Below are 15,849 nucleotides of genomic sequence, written 5' to 3'. Positions count from 1 at the left end.
CTTCATCTTTCAAAATATGGCAGCATATAGACCCCGTAATTCGACCATGTACATGGCCACCTCCCTGATTCGACTCACAACCGGGACCCATAATTATGCAGTAATCAATGCCCGTTATCCCTCGCAGCCCATGTTGATGATGAGCCTCATCCACTGATATGCTGTTTGGTTTGTTATGGGAGCTGCAGAAGGAAGGGGGTTGGGAAAGCTGCAGTTTTTACACTTTTTGTTCTAAAAAATGAAAATAAAAATAAAAGATCGGGAAAAATCACAACAGTGAAAATCTTTGACTTTCTGGAGATTATTCTGGAGATCCAAGCATTGGCTTTATTCATCAATGTTTCCCTTTCCATTGAAATTTGTTTTTCTTTTTGTGGGTGATCAAATCACTCATAAATCATCTGCATTATAAGAGGTACTTTGTGACCATCGTCAGAATGATGTTGGAATATTGACAATCACATGAGTCTTTAATCTGAACCACGAATGGTACGAGTTGATTCTATGCACTTGCTCGTCATAAAGACCCTAAACAAACCTATAGAATAAGTTCAAACGTCTTTTATGTTGAAAGGCATTTTCAAGTAGGCCTACAAATATTATTCCTAAACAAGATCATGGGCGAAAGAGTTCAAAAATATGTCTCTAACTTTTGTAGGCATACTTTTTTTTTTTCAGACATTTGCAAAATGATGGCATGAATATTTCATTGCCTATTACGCAGTGGCGGATCCAGGCAGGGGCGCACCGGGCGCGCCCCCTTTAATTTTTGTTAAAACAAAAGAAATAACAAGAAAAAGGGGGTGCGTGCGCCCCCCTCTCCCGTTAACTTTGTAAAGCGCCCCCTTTTTTTAACAGAATTCCTGGATCCGCCCCTGGTTATATGCACTCACAGTCATGATGTAGCTTGCTGCCTGAGAGCTGCTTTTGACGATTCCAAAGCAATGAAGTGTTTATATGCTTGAATTACGTGATTACATGATAAACAATGAGTAGTCTTCCCCACCATTAATTAAGAATTAAGTGCCTACAATCTTCTGCCATCTTGATCATGTGAAATCTCCTTTCTTCTGTTTTTTCCTCCTTTAATAGGTACTCTTAATAGAAAAATAAGGACTATAAATCACCGTTCTGACTCCTGAGAAAAAACAAGACACGACTTTGACCCTGTTATTGTATATCAACTTATGCTTTATTAGGACATTTAAGTAATTTCTGTATACAAGTATATTTTTGTTTTGCTTTTTTTAGCAAAGTATCGCATAGAGGTACACATTATTTAATGCAAAAAAAAATTAAATAAATAATATAGACCACATCATACTTTCCCGAAAAATTATGAAACATTACAATATTGCTTTCAGTTGGAACATTATGAAACGGTATACATATACAATGTAGTCATTTTCTGGGAGAGAAATGAGAACGGCAAAAGATGTGTACCATAGCAATGTAAATCATGATAAATATAAGGCTTACTGCTATACAGAAAGCAGACACTCATCTGAAGAACGCTTTCATATTAAATACATATACATGTATGTATTAAAAATATTAACCACCTCAATAATAAACGGCATGTTACTGTTAAGTCGATAAAAATGTATATTGTAACTTTAACACAGTCTATATGCAAACACATTTATATACAATATATATACAAAAATGAAAGACTAAAGATACAACATAATGCAGGATTTATTAAATGGCAAGACTTATATTGAGAATGTGTACTCTTTAAATGAAAGCAAACCAAGCATTCCAAGTATACAATCGATTGACTTATAAGCATCAAGCACATACCACAAACATGCGCTTATATAGTTTATTATTGGAGGATGATTTGTAATAGGTTGACACGACAGTTGCTCCTGCGACAATTGACGAAAGACGTTTCGTGACGAATACAGTTACAATCAGTAATGCCGTGTGGTGGGAGAATGAGAATTTGTAGTGTCTGTATGTGTTTATGTGTGTGAGAGTCACTTACTGGATGTGATGAAGAGATGATTGTGTGTACAAAGGTTGTATGTGTTTGTGAATGTACCTGTGTTTGCGCGTGCGTGTGTGTTTGTGAGAGAGAGGGAGCAGGGAAAAGAATTCAGTGAATACAATGTAAGAAAAGGACGTAACCGCATGGGTCCCTTTTATTCAGTTTATGTTTATTCGTCACGTACAGTGTGTTGAATGAGTGAATGTAATATATTTTATAATGAATAATGTTGTAAATGATGTCAATTGTTATTTTTTTAAATAGTGATGAATGAATTGAAAATTGTAAATACTTTCTTGTTTTAATCAAGTATGTATTGTGTGAACAAATGTTGCAATTCAGCCTTTTAGCTGCGAGAACATTTTTATCTAATAAACCATACCAACCAACCAACAATTGCTCCGGTCTTGTTTTCTCCAACGATATGAAATAGGGTTAGGGTTATGTTTGTGGGTAGAATTTGTGTTTGGCTTATCGTGCAGATATTTCATATGGAAACATTGTCGCAGGAGTAAATGAGGATTGTCATGTGTAACCGATTTCTGAAACAGCATTAATAGTATTCACATTGATGGTAAAGAAAAAAGACGTTTCGTGTCGAACAATTTTCCGGAATTTTCTATCTAATCTGATCACAAATAGTAACACGACCACACCTGGAAGATGAAATTTGCACTGTTTCTGTATAATGTCCACAATCAATCAATTCTTTTTATCTGTATATATCCACTATGGTCAACTATTGCCCTAGCTGTGTCATTCTTTTACCTGCATACAACCTTATCTGGATTCTATATTATGTGACTGGTTAGCCTTCACAAAGGGTAACTCTGAATGAGTTACAGGAAGTGTTGTTAAGGCTAGCAGGAAATTATCAGGGTAAATTTGATTGCTACATGTCACTGAGCAAAACCTTTGAGACTATGAGAGTACAGTGCACAATGCACTTCAGCGCAAGTGACCGGTACGAATAGATGATAGAGGTAATACAGCGGTACATGATTAGATGGTACATGTATCAACATACACCATAATGAATGGAAGCGCATAATGAAATAGGTGCTTATACATCCAACAGTAAAGTAAACTTAGTACATCTTGAGCATTTTTTCTCTTTTTCCTCTTTTATTGTTTATCATTTATAATATACATGTATGTCAATAAATAACATTTCTATTATAATCCTTATATATGCAATGAATTTATTTTTCGAGAAATCTAAGAAGATCAATCACCTAACCGAAGAAACTTATTTGAATTAGCATTGCATTTTTGGTTCGTATATTGAAAATACATTTATACTTTACACCCTATTTTTTGCATGATTTTGATACATTGTGAACGTTGTGTTATTTGCTTAGTGTGTATGTTTCGAATATAATGTTGATAATTTTTTTATGTTGTTTTGTTCCGTGATGATTTTATGTCATTCTATATTTCGTTGTGAAATACGAGAAATAGATGTACACATTGAAAAAAAAAACCCAAACAGAAATAGATATACAGGTATTGTCATGTCAAACTCTTCTTGACCAGGGGTATCTAAGTCAAGGTATATACTATATATGTACTGTACACTGCAAAGTGTCCGGTGTTAAATAGTGAACACCGAGCTGGTGTTAAATTTTCGGTGCTCATTTATGGTGTTAAATTAACACCTACGGGTGTTATTTCCAAATTTTAAACTGTTTTTTGAAGAGTTTCTTAGTAACTGCACTTCTTGTTGATTTTTAATTTAAACAAGACGATCAAGAATTTTACATTAAAATACTAGATTTTTGAAAAAATGTGAAAATGAATTTACACCAAAGTAACACCAGCTGGTGTGGTCCCTTATTGAAGCTGGACGGGTGTTAAACCATTGATATTAACACCAGCAAATATCAAATCGACACCATGTGGTGTCATTTTTGAATTAACACCAGTACAGTGTCAAAATAACACCAGGTACAGTGTCAAATTAACACCACGAAGTGTCAGGTGAACACTTTTCAACACCATCACAGTGCATTTTTAACACCTGTGGGTGTGGTCCTTTATTGAAGTTTGATCGGTGTTAGATTTAACACCCGTGGTGTTAAATCTAACACCGATGTTTTTACAGTGTACATTTAGGGCCTATAATGTCCCCCTGACCAGAGAGATTACAAGGGCTATCTACATTAGAGTGCATTCCTCCTTCAACTGTCCACATTTATTGCGGATCGTTGCTCCTCTACCCACGTGGATTCGGCGCCAGACGTCTCTCTTGGCGTTGTAGGTGAATCGCGGGCGGGTCTCTTGATCCAGACTCTCGTCCCACCATGGCTTTTTAACGTAAGCCTCCTCCTGGATAAACAAACAAACAAGGTGAAGATTTTTATAATCATCATCAGCATTGCAAACATGCCCATCATTTCCCTTCTTTAAAAGAATGGCGAATGAATGTCTTTTGTTGGGCTTGTTGGGGTTTAATGTATAAGATGTGTGTGTGTGTGTGTGTGTGTGTGTGTGTGTGTGTGTGTGTGTCATGGATTGTGATGGTTAGTGCTTTCCTTTAGATGTAAATGCGCCAGTTTTCTGTCTACATGCATTTTGCCACATGCCCTGGTACAGACCGTATACCTTAATAATTCATGAAACGAAAGATATGGTTTCCAACAAAATAATGTAATTTCTAAAGGAAATGGCTTTAATTGATCTGCATATCATTGTCTGGAATGGTTTGGGTATCAAATGAGAGTTTGTTGTGAAAATGCCGGATATTTCCCGCGGGATGTTTGAATTTCTTACCTGTGGTTTCCGTGGCGATGGTTCAGCCGCTGCACCCGCAGGTTCAGCTGCTGCCTCTTCAACTTTTTTCTCCCCCTCCTTCTTCTCCCCCTCCTTCTTCTCCTCTTCCTTCTTTTCCTCCCCCTTCTTTTCCTCCTCTTCCTCTGGTTTCTTCTCTAACTGCTGCATCACATCCATCATTTCCTCTGTCATCCTTCCCTCGCTTTTCACCTCATCAACATAAGCTTTGAGCTGGGCATCGCCGGACTCCCTGTAACACACTATATAGGAGTAAACGAAATACAAATTTCGAAGGGTAACGTAATCATTCTATTTTGTGTATTAGGAAACAGTCATTATGCTGAACCAACGCCACCACTGGTAGAAGTAAAAACATTATGATTATTATACATGTAATTGCATTGATGAATCCATTCACATCAGTGTTGGTCTTTTGTATAATATGTTTGCAGAAATTGCTTTAATGGCTGTTGGACTTGCATGGTCTCTTGAGGATCTGAAGAGTGTATATGGCTTAAAAGACAGTGTGTTGGTGATTAATTGTTTTGAGTGTGTGTATTTATGAATGGGGATTTGAGTCACTGTACATTCCTTCATTGGCAGAAGTTTCAAGCATATTGTTGACGATTCATTAAGTCTATAAATGATTATTGTTGAAAATCATATTGAGGCTTATATTCTGAAATAAAAGAAATTATAAACATAAATATTATAAAACATTATAAACATTAGTTTGTCATCAAAAAAAAATTAATTGTACATATTTATTTTTGATCTGATATGTGCAATGAAAAAAAAATAAATAGAAACATCCAAAGGAACGATGTATTGTTACAAGTTTAACAGAATGGTGGTCTTACCTGCAAGAAACATGTCGGTGATAAGCCCAAAGTGCTGGAATGTGATATGAGCACCTCCAGATTTGCGCGCCATGTACCCGTAGAAAGAATCGCCTGGACCATAGTCTTTTACCTGCACTCCGTACACCTATAAAACAACAAAACTTGATTTGATTGTAAAAATCAGGTTTACCTGATACATGAATAATTACCATCAATGTCTCGCTCATGCATGAAAGCTTCAAACAATCTCATGACATTAAAGAAAAAGCAGTGAACCATGCAGTCTAGCATAGTTATCTAATTCATGCAAAGTACAAATTTTGAAAGTATATACCATAAAGGAATTGGAAATCAAGTGCATTTATATTCTGTAAGATACTTATAATGTGCCGACACTGGAACTCTCCTTTATACCCATGGTATCCATATTGTGGTGCGTGTGTGTGTGTGTGTGGGGGGGGGGGGGTGTTGATAGGGAGGATGTAGGCCGGGGGGGGGGGGGTACCTTGACTTCCTTGGCAATCAAGTCATCAAGTTCTGCCCTCCAGTCCACCTGTTCAGTGGTGTAAGACTTCTCGTGTGGGACGACATCACCGATGATGACCAGAGCTTTGGCTGCGTCCTCTCGCCAGGACAGATTGTTCGCATGTCTCAAGACCCACTCGTAACACTATAACAAATGAAAGTGGATTATTGTGCTGACACCATCGAAAAAAGGGGGCATGGGAAGTTCAATTCATTTTTTTTTCCAATTCATTTATTTCTTTCTCATTTTTCTTCCAACAAAACATAACACAAGGTAAATCAGAAAATCCATCATAAGCATATACATTTACATTACAAAGTTAAGTAAATCATCGCAGGTTTGACGAGATGAATTGCCAATACAGCTGTAATTAGGTACTCATGCTTGCGCCATTGATAATGTTTTATATCAAAATTATTATATATGACACAAACATGTCATGTGGATTATCACATTAGATATTATTATACTATCACACTACATGCAATTGCACAGGATACAATTCTAATATTTATTATAATAATGTATACTACTATAGCTACACACATTGTCATGTTGCACATACACACACACGTATAAATATATATCATGCAAAGAGAGAGAGAGTTTATTTTTCTGTTTTTTTTTTCGCTCCTTTTTCTTTTTCTTTTTTATTATTCAGATGTTTGTGGTATATGGGGTAATAAAGTATCATATCACTGTTGCATACAAACATACATTATCATACAATATGTATATATATATATATATATATATATATATATATATATATATATAATACAAAGAGAGAGGGAGATAATTTATTTCTCTATTTCTCCCTCTCTCTCTCTCTCTCTCTCTCTTCTTTTTTCTTTGGGGGGATTGGGCAAAAGATTATCTCCAAAAGCAGAGACAATGGTGGGGTTTTATTTGACTTGAAAATACTCTATTATTCTAATGTTCTGTATTCTCTTTTTTTTTATTGAAGGGGAAAAAAAACTATCCTACCACTGAAACTCACCGCATGATATCCTTCTCCTACAGTGCGGTCCGTTTCCGTGACAAAATTCACGAGGTCGCTGACATTGGAGGAGAGATCATGCTTCCTCAGGACGTACAACTTCTGGTCACAGTAGTCTCCATGAGCCATGATTCCAATCTGGATGTTGGGAATATCTGCCAGGAGTTTGGTGACTGACTGACGGATTCGTTCCTTGACCTGAAAACATAAAACATATAATATGGTATAGATGATAGATAAAGTAACATAGACGCATACTACATGAATATATGCATTCATAATAATATTTTTATTCAAAATTTTATTGTCCAAGAATGAAAATTCTTTTTGCCCAATTGATCGTGGGCCCGGCAGCCACTGAGCAGCGCCAGATCGACGTTGCTCTAACCTTTTCAACTGTTGAACGGCAAACAAGGTAGCAGCAACTCCCATCTTTTAACGTCTTTTGGTATGACGCGGCCGGGGTTTGAACCCACGACCTCCCGATTGTGAGGGCAGCCGCTCTACTCACTGAGCCAACACATCGGTATATGTACATATGAAACATATATTTTCACATGCACATAAAATTTGAATACATATTAATTATGTCTTATTGTAGATTTGAGAGCTATATGATAAGTACGACTTTCCAAAGATATATGTGGTCTTTTATAAGACAATGCAAAGGTACGAAGTCACCTTCTTTTCTTTTCTTTCTTTTTTTTTTTTCCTTGGGTGGATTATCGTGACAATATACACAATGTGTATGTATGTATGTATAATTATATTATAGAATTATATATATATATGTGTATATATATATATATATATATATACATATATAATAAGAAAGGATGACGAAGTAGGGCCGGTGGTAATGCATTTCAGTCCAACAGTGATATTTATTCAGACCAAATTTTCGACGAATACATTCGTCTTCCTCAGGGTCGACAATGACAATTCTGAAAGTCATTGTCGACCCTGAGGAAGACGAGTGTATTCGTCGAAAATTTGGTCTGAATAAATATCACTGTTGTACTGAATGCATTGCCACCCTACTTCGTCATCTTTTCTGTACTGGTACTAACACGCGGACTACAAGTATGATATATATATATATATATGTATGTATATATATATATATATATATATATATATACATATATATATAATGTCACAATAGAGGAATGCATTAAATGCCAATTGCCTTGATTTTAATTCAAAATCCGAATTTTCGGGGGCCTCCCCCTTCGTCAGGGATGATAGTGCGAATGAATTTCCACAGTGATATTAATGAGGTGTTAATATCCTATCCATACTAGCACGCGCAATCTCGAAGAGATTGCGCAATTGGCATTTAATGCATTCCTCTATCTGTCTATTGTGACATTATTATTGCTATTTCTAGTACTGCCAATACGCGGAGCAACGATATATATATATAATTATTATGTATACGTATTGTATTGTATTGATTATCAGTGATTTAATTCAGATATATACCACGTGTGGACATTTGTCTCGTTGATGTACAATTATACCAACGTTTATTGCTCACGTATATCAACAAAAATACTGCAACATCACAGTTAACATAACATCAGAATCCAAGCCTAAAATTATGATGATTCTGACTGCTCTGATAAATATAGTCGCTAGTAAAAATTAATACATTATAAGTCGTTAATGCAGTGGATCCCTACAAGTAAATAGTCATCCCTGAAGTATGAATATTAAGCACTTGCAGCTATATCATGGTAGAGGTCAATAAACGACAGGAAGTAATAGCAAGCTGGGTCGTCCCGGAGGTCGTCCTTGACCAACCTACCGTCGAGAACAAAAAGTACATGCTACAGGTCGTGTCGAAGGAGAATACTACGTCGACTTTACGCTGCGATGTCATGTTAGCAGCAAAGCTGTTCAAAACTTCCTGTATGCAGGGAAACAAAATAAACATTTTACTTTGTAACAGTTTAGGTAATTGTTCATGATTATGCAGTGTATATATATGTTTATATATATATATATAATTGTGAATTGATTATCAATATGTTTCATCTTTTTTAATAGTTCTTCCAATGTGTATGCACAAGTGTATTTGGTTAATTTCAAAATTTTGTTTATCAGATGTCATTCTTGTTTTTTGAATGATGACATAGTGTAGTTTTGTATTACATTTGAAGAGTTATTGTTTATGTATGTGATTACGAAATGAAAATGCACAAAATTCTGCAATTCAGTCATCTCCACGGCTGCAAATTAATTTTTGATAAAGCTTTACTATTACCATTACCATTACCATTACCATTACCATTACCATTACCATTATCATTACCATTACCATTACCATTAATTGATTTCAACTTAGCATCTAATTCTTCACAGAATTTAGTCTTCGGGAAATAATGGTATAGCATCTTGCGTCCAGTTGGATTGGGATGTATTTGGAGTTATGAAAAGATCCTATCAAACCAGGTGATTGTTTTTAATTTCAAACTTCGCAAGAGGAACAGCCAATCCTCATGAGCATTATTTATTACAGGCTAGCATTGGCTTGATAGAACGTTGTACCGACTCATGTGCACAATTCACAAGAAGTTCCTGTCATATCTCCTTGAAGAAGATATCCCCATCATCCACCCGACCTATATTATGATAATAATGACAATAATATGAATTTATATTGCGCTAGATCCACTCTGTAAGGTGCTCAAAGTGCGTACCTATTATTACCCCTATAGCTGTCTCTAGATACATTACTTCCCGCCTATCACTCATGAATAGACTTCCAAACTACCTGAAAAGTTATGTAAAAATCTGAACAACAACAACAACAACAACAACAACAACAACAACAACAACAACAAAGAAAACCAGCACAAGAAACAAACTGCAAAGAAAATCTAGTTTCACACATCGCCCACCTGCTTTTTCTCCTCAGCCATTCCATCTTCCTCCTCCTCCCCATCTTCTCCGGGTGGATCCTTGACGATCACATCAATTTTTTCTCCATCTTCGAGACAATCTTCATAGGCGTAGTTTGACAGATTCAGCTCCATGTCACCCATCTTAAAGATAGATACAGCCGACACGTTATAATTTCACAAATTTGTCATCACATTAATGGTGGCATAGGGAAATTGAACTGCCATTTTTAATAATACGTTTTAGCAAGTATTCCTGTCACATGAAGTCTATTTATGAACTTACAATAAATCTGTCTCCATGAATTCTGTTCATGACTGACCATCTTATCCCAAGTTACTGCCAATAGGTAGACTGCATTTTCATTCCATTTGTCTTTCATTCCAACAAAAACATATAATAATACAATCATAAAATACGGATTTCAAGTGAATGCAGAATATTTCAAACATTTACAAATATTCGTAAGTAAATTCTTAGAAGATAAAGATATATACCTTACCTTAAATGTTATTAGTTTTTGCTGCACATCAGGCTTTTCTTGCACAAGTTTGTCCTTGATCTCGGACAGGAGGGATGTGTTGTCGATCGCAAAGGACACGACTTCATTGTCTGGCAGTTTCAAGTGGACCTGTAACGTCTGCTTAGCGATCATCTGCAAGGATGTTGGGGGGAAAAGATGAAATCATTCCCATTGAACACTTTCCGTCATGCACATTCATTTAGATAAGAACTAAATATGCTCTGTTCTCTGCAAAACAAAATAGATCAATTAATAACGATTCCAAGATTCCATTATTGTAGGAAAAAGCAGTGGATAGTGTAAACAGCCTCACATTAGATAATGGTACTATAACATGAAGGGAGATAATGATTATGAAAAAGCGTTTACTATGGCATGATGACATTAAATTTCTATTTCACAGCGAATGTACATCACTTATTTAAACTTGGCAATTAAGGAAGGACAATAATTATATGATTGTGATTGATTGGTGGGCTGGATTTATTGGTATGTGAACGGTCTTTGCACATCAAAGAAGCAAAATCACCAGAGGCATGGAAAATGTAATCTGGGTTTCAAATGTCCGATGCAGATCTAAGACAGGGCCCAGATACTATACACACGCCCGCGTGGGCACTGACAAGACGCGGAATGCAGTATATATGAAAAGGAATTATATATATATATATATATGCCTCTCTCTCTCTCTCTCTCTCTCTCTATATATATATATATATATATATATATATATATATATATATATATATATATATATATATATATACACCGCTCTCTGTCTCTATTCCTAGACACATGCCGGCGATGCCACATTCTCTTGGGTGAGGGAAAACTTTATGCGTCCAAATTTTCGAGACCACAAATTTGGAGACTGAAGTAAACCTCCTGAGTGACACCCTCTGTAATTTGTCTGCGTTGTCATGCGAACTTCGTCAAGACATCCAGCCTGTATGTACAGTCTCCTCCGTATTTAAGCGCTCCTGAGCGTCTTCGCCTTTAGTCCCACTTTCATTCAGAATTATAGCAATACAAGAAGTCAAAAGAAGCCCCCACGGAGCAGCCGGACACTTTATCCTGTGCAGGTGTTCCTTTGATGTTGAACCCATGAATGTCAGCATTCAGCAGCAGGTCCCCGTATAGAAAGGAGGTAAGGCGAGAGCTGTATGAGAGTCTTTGTCCACAGTTTCCACATTGTCATGGAAGCGTAAGCATGCGACCACTTCAGCTCCTAAGTGTTTCTTTTTTGTTTTGCTCTCATTCTTCCAAAAAAAAAGAAAGAAAGAAAAAGAGAATGATTATTTCATTCTTTAAGAGAATTCTTTTTAATTCAGGAATGTTAATATTAAATTACGTATGCATCATATTGAAATGGTTTAGGCCTAATTCGTTACATTGATTTGCTTTAAAAATAAAAATGATGATTAATGTACTATAATCGATATCTACAGTCATACTGAGACACAACAACCAGCAACATTGACTTTGGACAAGGCGGTTCCGTCGAAGTGACGGATGTCCAATATCTGATTCATCCGAGACTGGTACATGGTAGCAGTGCCCGTGTCCTGAAGGAACGAAGGAAGGACGAGGAGGAAGACGAACCATGTACGTGACGGCTAGCAGGCATAGAGAAAACCCCAAAGTCGGCTCCGAATAATAACCTCTCATCGTTTCGTCATAATATTGTCCGCATGGTTGTCGAAAAAAAAAAACACACAAAAAAAAATCCTGATCGATCGTCCAAGTCGAGAACTTTACCACTGGCCTGATAACCTTTTGATTTGATTTGATTTGATTTGATTTGATTTGATTTGATTTGATTTGATTCACAAAATGCATAATATCTATAGATACATTATACACAAACAGTTATATATATACAGTTTGCACATGATATGTTATTATATTTTTGTGTAGATCGTCATAAGCTATGAAAAGCTTGACTGGGACGTCAAGTGGATAAATTACACAGTATCATGTACATAAACATCAGTAAAAAAAACAACAAAAAAAAAACAATGTATTATGCACGTTCAATAGATTCATAGATAGGGAAATGAGAGAAGAACAGAGAAAGGAAGAAATATAGAGAGGAAAATAAGAGGGTTACTTTACATCATGGTGCTTATGGTGAAAGTTGTACAAAATTGATGATTCTGGTAACATGGAATGACTTGTTACTAAATAAATGTACGTGATGACAAGATAAACCTGTGAACCCGGGAGTGCAGGCAAGAACCATAATATGCAACTGGTATTGCTTAAACATATTTGCAAAGAATGGTATTCTTTACTCGTCCTCTAAAAGTATGTTTTGTTTGGCACCGTCGTTTCATGAGAAAGAGAATTCCAGATGTCAGGACCAGCATGTCGTATACGGATCGGTGGGCAAGGGCAATTCTTGGATTTTCTATATACGTATAGGCGCACGTTTGTCGAGGTTGAAGTTGGATCACTACGTATAATAGCTCAGTTAAAGCGGAACATGTGGGTGCGTGGGAATGGAATCTGTGCAGTAAACACAGCACTTTGGAGATAATTAATGTCGTATATAGAATGTGTACGCAATTGAAAAAAAAAATGGGTTTGCATGAGACCTGTAGTCCGAGTTCGTGCAAATACGGACCACTTTTTTCTGAAGGAGAAGCAGTGAGTTGAGTTTAGTCTTCTGACAAGCCCAAACGATATTGCAGTAAGAAACATAAAAAATAGTAAACAACGTAGAGCGCGGAATGTATGATCTATCGAAGCTGTCTCTTTTGCCTGAGAAAACTCGGGTTATTTTTAAAAGAGTATTTTTGTTTTCTGTCAATGGTGGAATCATAGTACCCTTTTTTTTTCAGGTAAAAAAGATTTCAAATTCATGAAATTCTTCCGTCGAGATGTTTTCATTGCAACTAATTGACAAATTGCCCTCACGTAAATAAGCACAGCTGAATTGATCAGTGTTCTATAGTAGTAGCCATGATAAAAATAATGGACGTACATACTCGAGCAGGATTCGAACCTACGACCTCCTGATCACCGGACAGGCGTCATCTCCACTAGACCACCGAGCTTTCACCTGACAACAAGTGTTGGTTCTAATCCTTATAGCATGCAGCGGGTATACTGCGTAATTATTCAAATTCATGAAATTCTTCCGTCGAGATGTTTTCATTGCAACTGATTGACAAATTGCCCTACATCGACGTAAATAAGCACTGAATTGATCAGTGTTCTATAGTTTCTATTATTTTTATCATGGCTTCTACTATAGAACACTGATCAATTCAGTATATATATATATATATATATATATATATATATATATATATATATATATATATATATATATATATAATTTCTGACTAATTTCTGACTAATACTGGATTCCAAATACTCCCAGGTATGTCTGCAGTCAAAATAGGCCTACAGAAATTCAAAGTAATTTCCAATCATGTATCTACAATATGTAGCTCTGTGGTCCAAGAAAACGATGATTTGCACCCCCTCCCCCCTCCCCATCCCTCGCGGAAAAAAATGCCGAAATGGCATAACTCATTATACTCATGTGCAATCAACCCCTGCGGATAATCTTGTGGGCCCGGACGCTCCATAAAGGGCGCCATAACGAAGAAACTGGGAGTGTCTTTCTTTCTCGGGAGTATACCTCCAAGGGTTGACGAACTTTAATCTGTGTGTGGCTAGCTAATGAAATCATCAAACAAAAACTCAAGCAGGAGATAGTATATTGAACGATATGCTGTATTTACAAAACTTCAAAAGAAGTCAAGTGTTCTTAAAGTATCAATACAGGTCCTACAGCAATTTTTATACCTTGACTTTAAGTACTGTTTCCTCCCGGATTCCATAATCTCGGACGGTTTTGCTTCTCTTCAGTGTTTTGCCATCAAATTTCAGCGTCACTTCTTCTGCTGGAGTCTTCTCCTCAGCAGCTGCTTTCTGGCACAGCTCTGCGATGGTTGTCTCCTGAGGTACGGGAAAGTGAACGGTGCGACCGCTGGTCAGCTTGATATGAACGTCCACTGTTTGTGTCGACATTGTCGGAGCCGATGGCTTCACAGCAAGATTTGTTGACTCCTATGAGTTCGAATCTTACATGTGAAGCTAATATTGTTGGTTAGATTACAGATGGTCACGGGTGAATTTACTTTTCACATGCAGTTACCTGCTATAGGAGCCTATACAAACAGTACATAGTGCCTCCCTTTTGAAACCGTGCCTTCACCGGGTGTGTTTTTCTACTACATGTACTACAGTATAGCTTACTGTACCATCAAGCGACTGTGATTACCATACACACTGTATTTGATCGGCTGCTCGAAGCGATGTAATGTTCTAAATATAGTATACCAATGAATCACTATGCTTTCCCTATAGGCTTTTGGCAAAGCCCTCTCGCTGTAATGACTATTACGGACGAGCGAAGCGCGCCCAGCCGAGCGCGACTACTCAGCTGAGCTCGCTTCGTTCACCCCCATTCGATCACCATTATACCATACAGCAGCGAGAGGGCCTTGGCAAAAGGCTATATATACTTTCCCTGACTCGAGCAATACAGATATGCACTCACACATACATTCAAGAGTTCCCATCATCCATGATCCTCTAAAATCGTTTTAAGTGCATTATCTTTTTAATAAATAGATAGGTTTGAGATGGAGAATAAAGTTAGTATACCTGTATATAGCATTATTCTCTCCGTCCCACAAAGTAGACTTTTCACCTGCGTAGTATTTCGTTACTAAGGGGTATGAATTCCAAATATATTTGCATAGTGGATTGACTGATAACAATAATATCAGAATACATTGAATAGTAAAATTTGAGGAAAATCTGACTATACGTTCGAATATGATCTGAGACTGTCGAACTTGATAGGTTAACCAATTTTTACCACAAGCGCTTTTAAGAACAGATTATTTTTCTTTCGTTTTCGCGAGACTACATGAACTCACACAGCACATTTAATTCCTGTCTCATTTCATGCTTTACTATTCACTACAATGTGGCGTCATATTATAATCTATCAGTGTATACATTCATGAGTGTGTTTTCAGTGTCATATAAAACGAGGGTCCGGTTATGACGAAGTAAATTCGTCGGACCCAAACGATCCCGTGATATGGTTCCCGTGCTTGGATGATGATGTTTATTCATGCGTGATCTGTCACGCAGGAATAGCAAAGTCCTTGTTTGGCGGCCATACAATGCAAACTCCATATCAGAAATTAAGATTGGAAGTTTGTGACTGACTAATACAACTGGAATCAATGGAAGTTT

At 36.7% G+C, this 15,849-nt stretch overlaps 1 protein-coding gene across 1 annotated transcript; it reads right to left on the bottom strand.

Moving 5' to 3' along the window:
• Window positions 1-4,150: 4,150 nt before the first annotated feature.
• Window positions 4,151-14,607, bottom strand: LOC140244042 (uncharacterized). Its single transcript, XM_072323693.1, has 9 exons — window positions 14,383-14,607; window positions 10,543-10,695; window positions 10,040-10,183; window positions 8,944-9,045; window positions 7,134-7,331; window positions 6,113-6,277; window positions 5,626-5,752; window positions 4,766-5,025; window positions 4,151-4,321 (listed from the first exon to the last, which is right to left on the bottom strand). The coding sequence occupies exons 1-9, from the start codon at window positions 14,605-14,607 to the stop codon at window positions 4,151-4,153; spliced, it is 1,545 nt and encodes a 514-aa protein (XP_072179794.1).
• Window positions 14,608-15,849: the final 1,242 nt, after the last annotated feature.

Source organism: Diadema setosum, chromosome 20, assembly GCF_964275005.1.
Source record: "Diadema setosum chromosome 20, eeDiaSeto1, whole genome shotgun sequence".
Lineage (NCBI taxonomy): Eukaryota > Metazoa > Echinodermata > Echinoidea > Diadematoida > Diadematidae > Diadema > Diadema setosum.
Note: the sequence above shows the minus strand (reverse complement) of the source record. Positions and strands in the feature narration are given on the sequence as shown.

Coding starts and splice junctions, on each gene's coding strand:
- LOC140244042 (XM_072323693.1), bottom strand. CDS start 14,607: ATGTCGACACAAACAGTGGACGTTCATATCAAGCTGACCAGCGGTCGC. Junction 7,332..8,943: donor TGTACTTTTTGTTCTCGACG/GTAGGTTGGTCA, acceptor TTATGTTTTCAG/GTCAAGGAACGAATCCGTCA. Junction 5,753..6,112: donor TGATTGCCAAGGAAGTCAAG/GTACCCCCCCCC, acceptor GTTGTTTTATAG/GTGTACGGAGTGCAGGTAAA.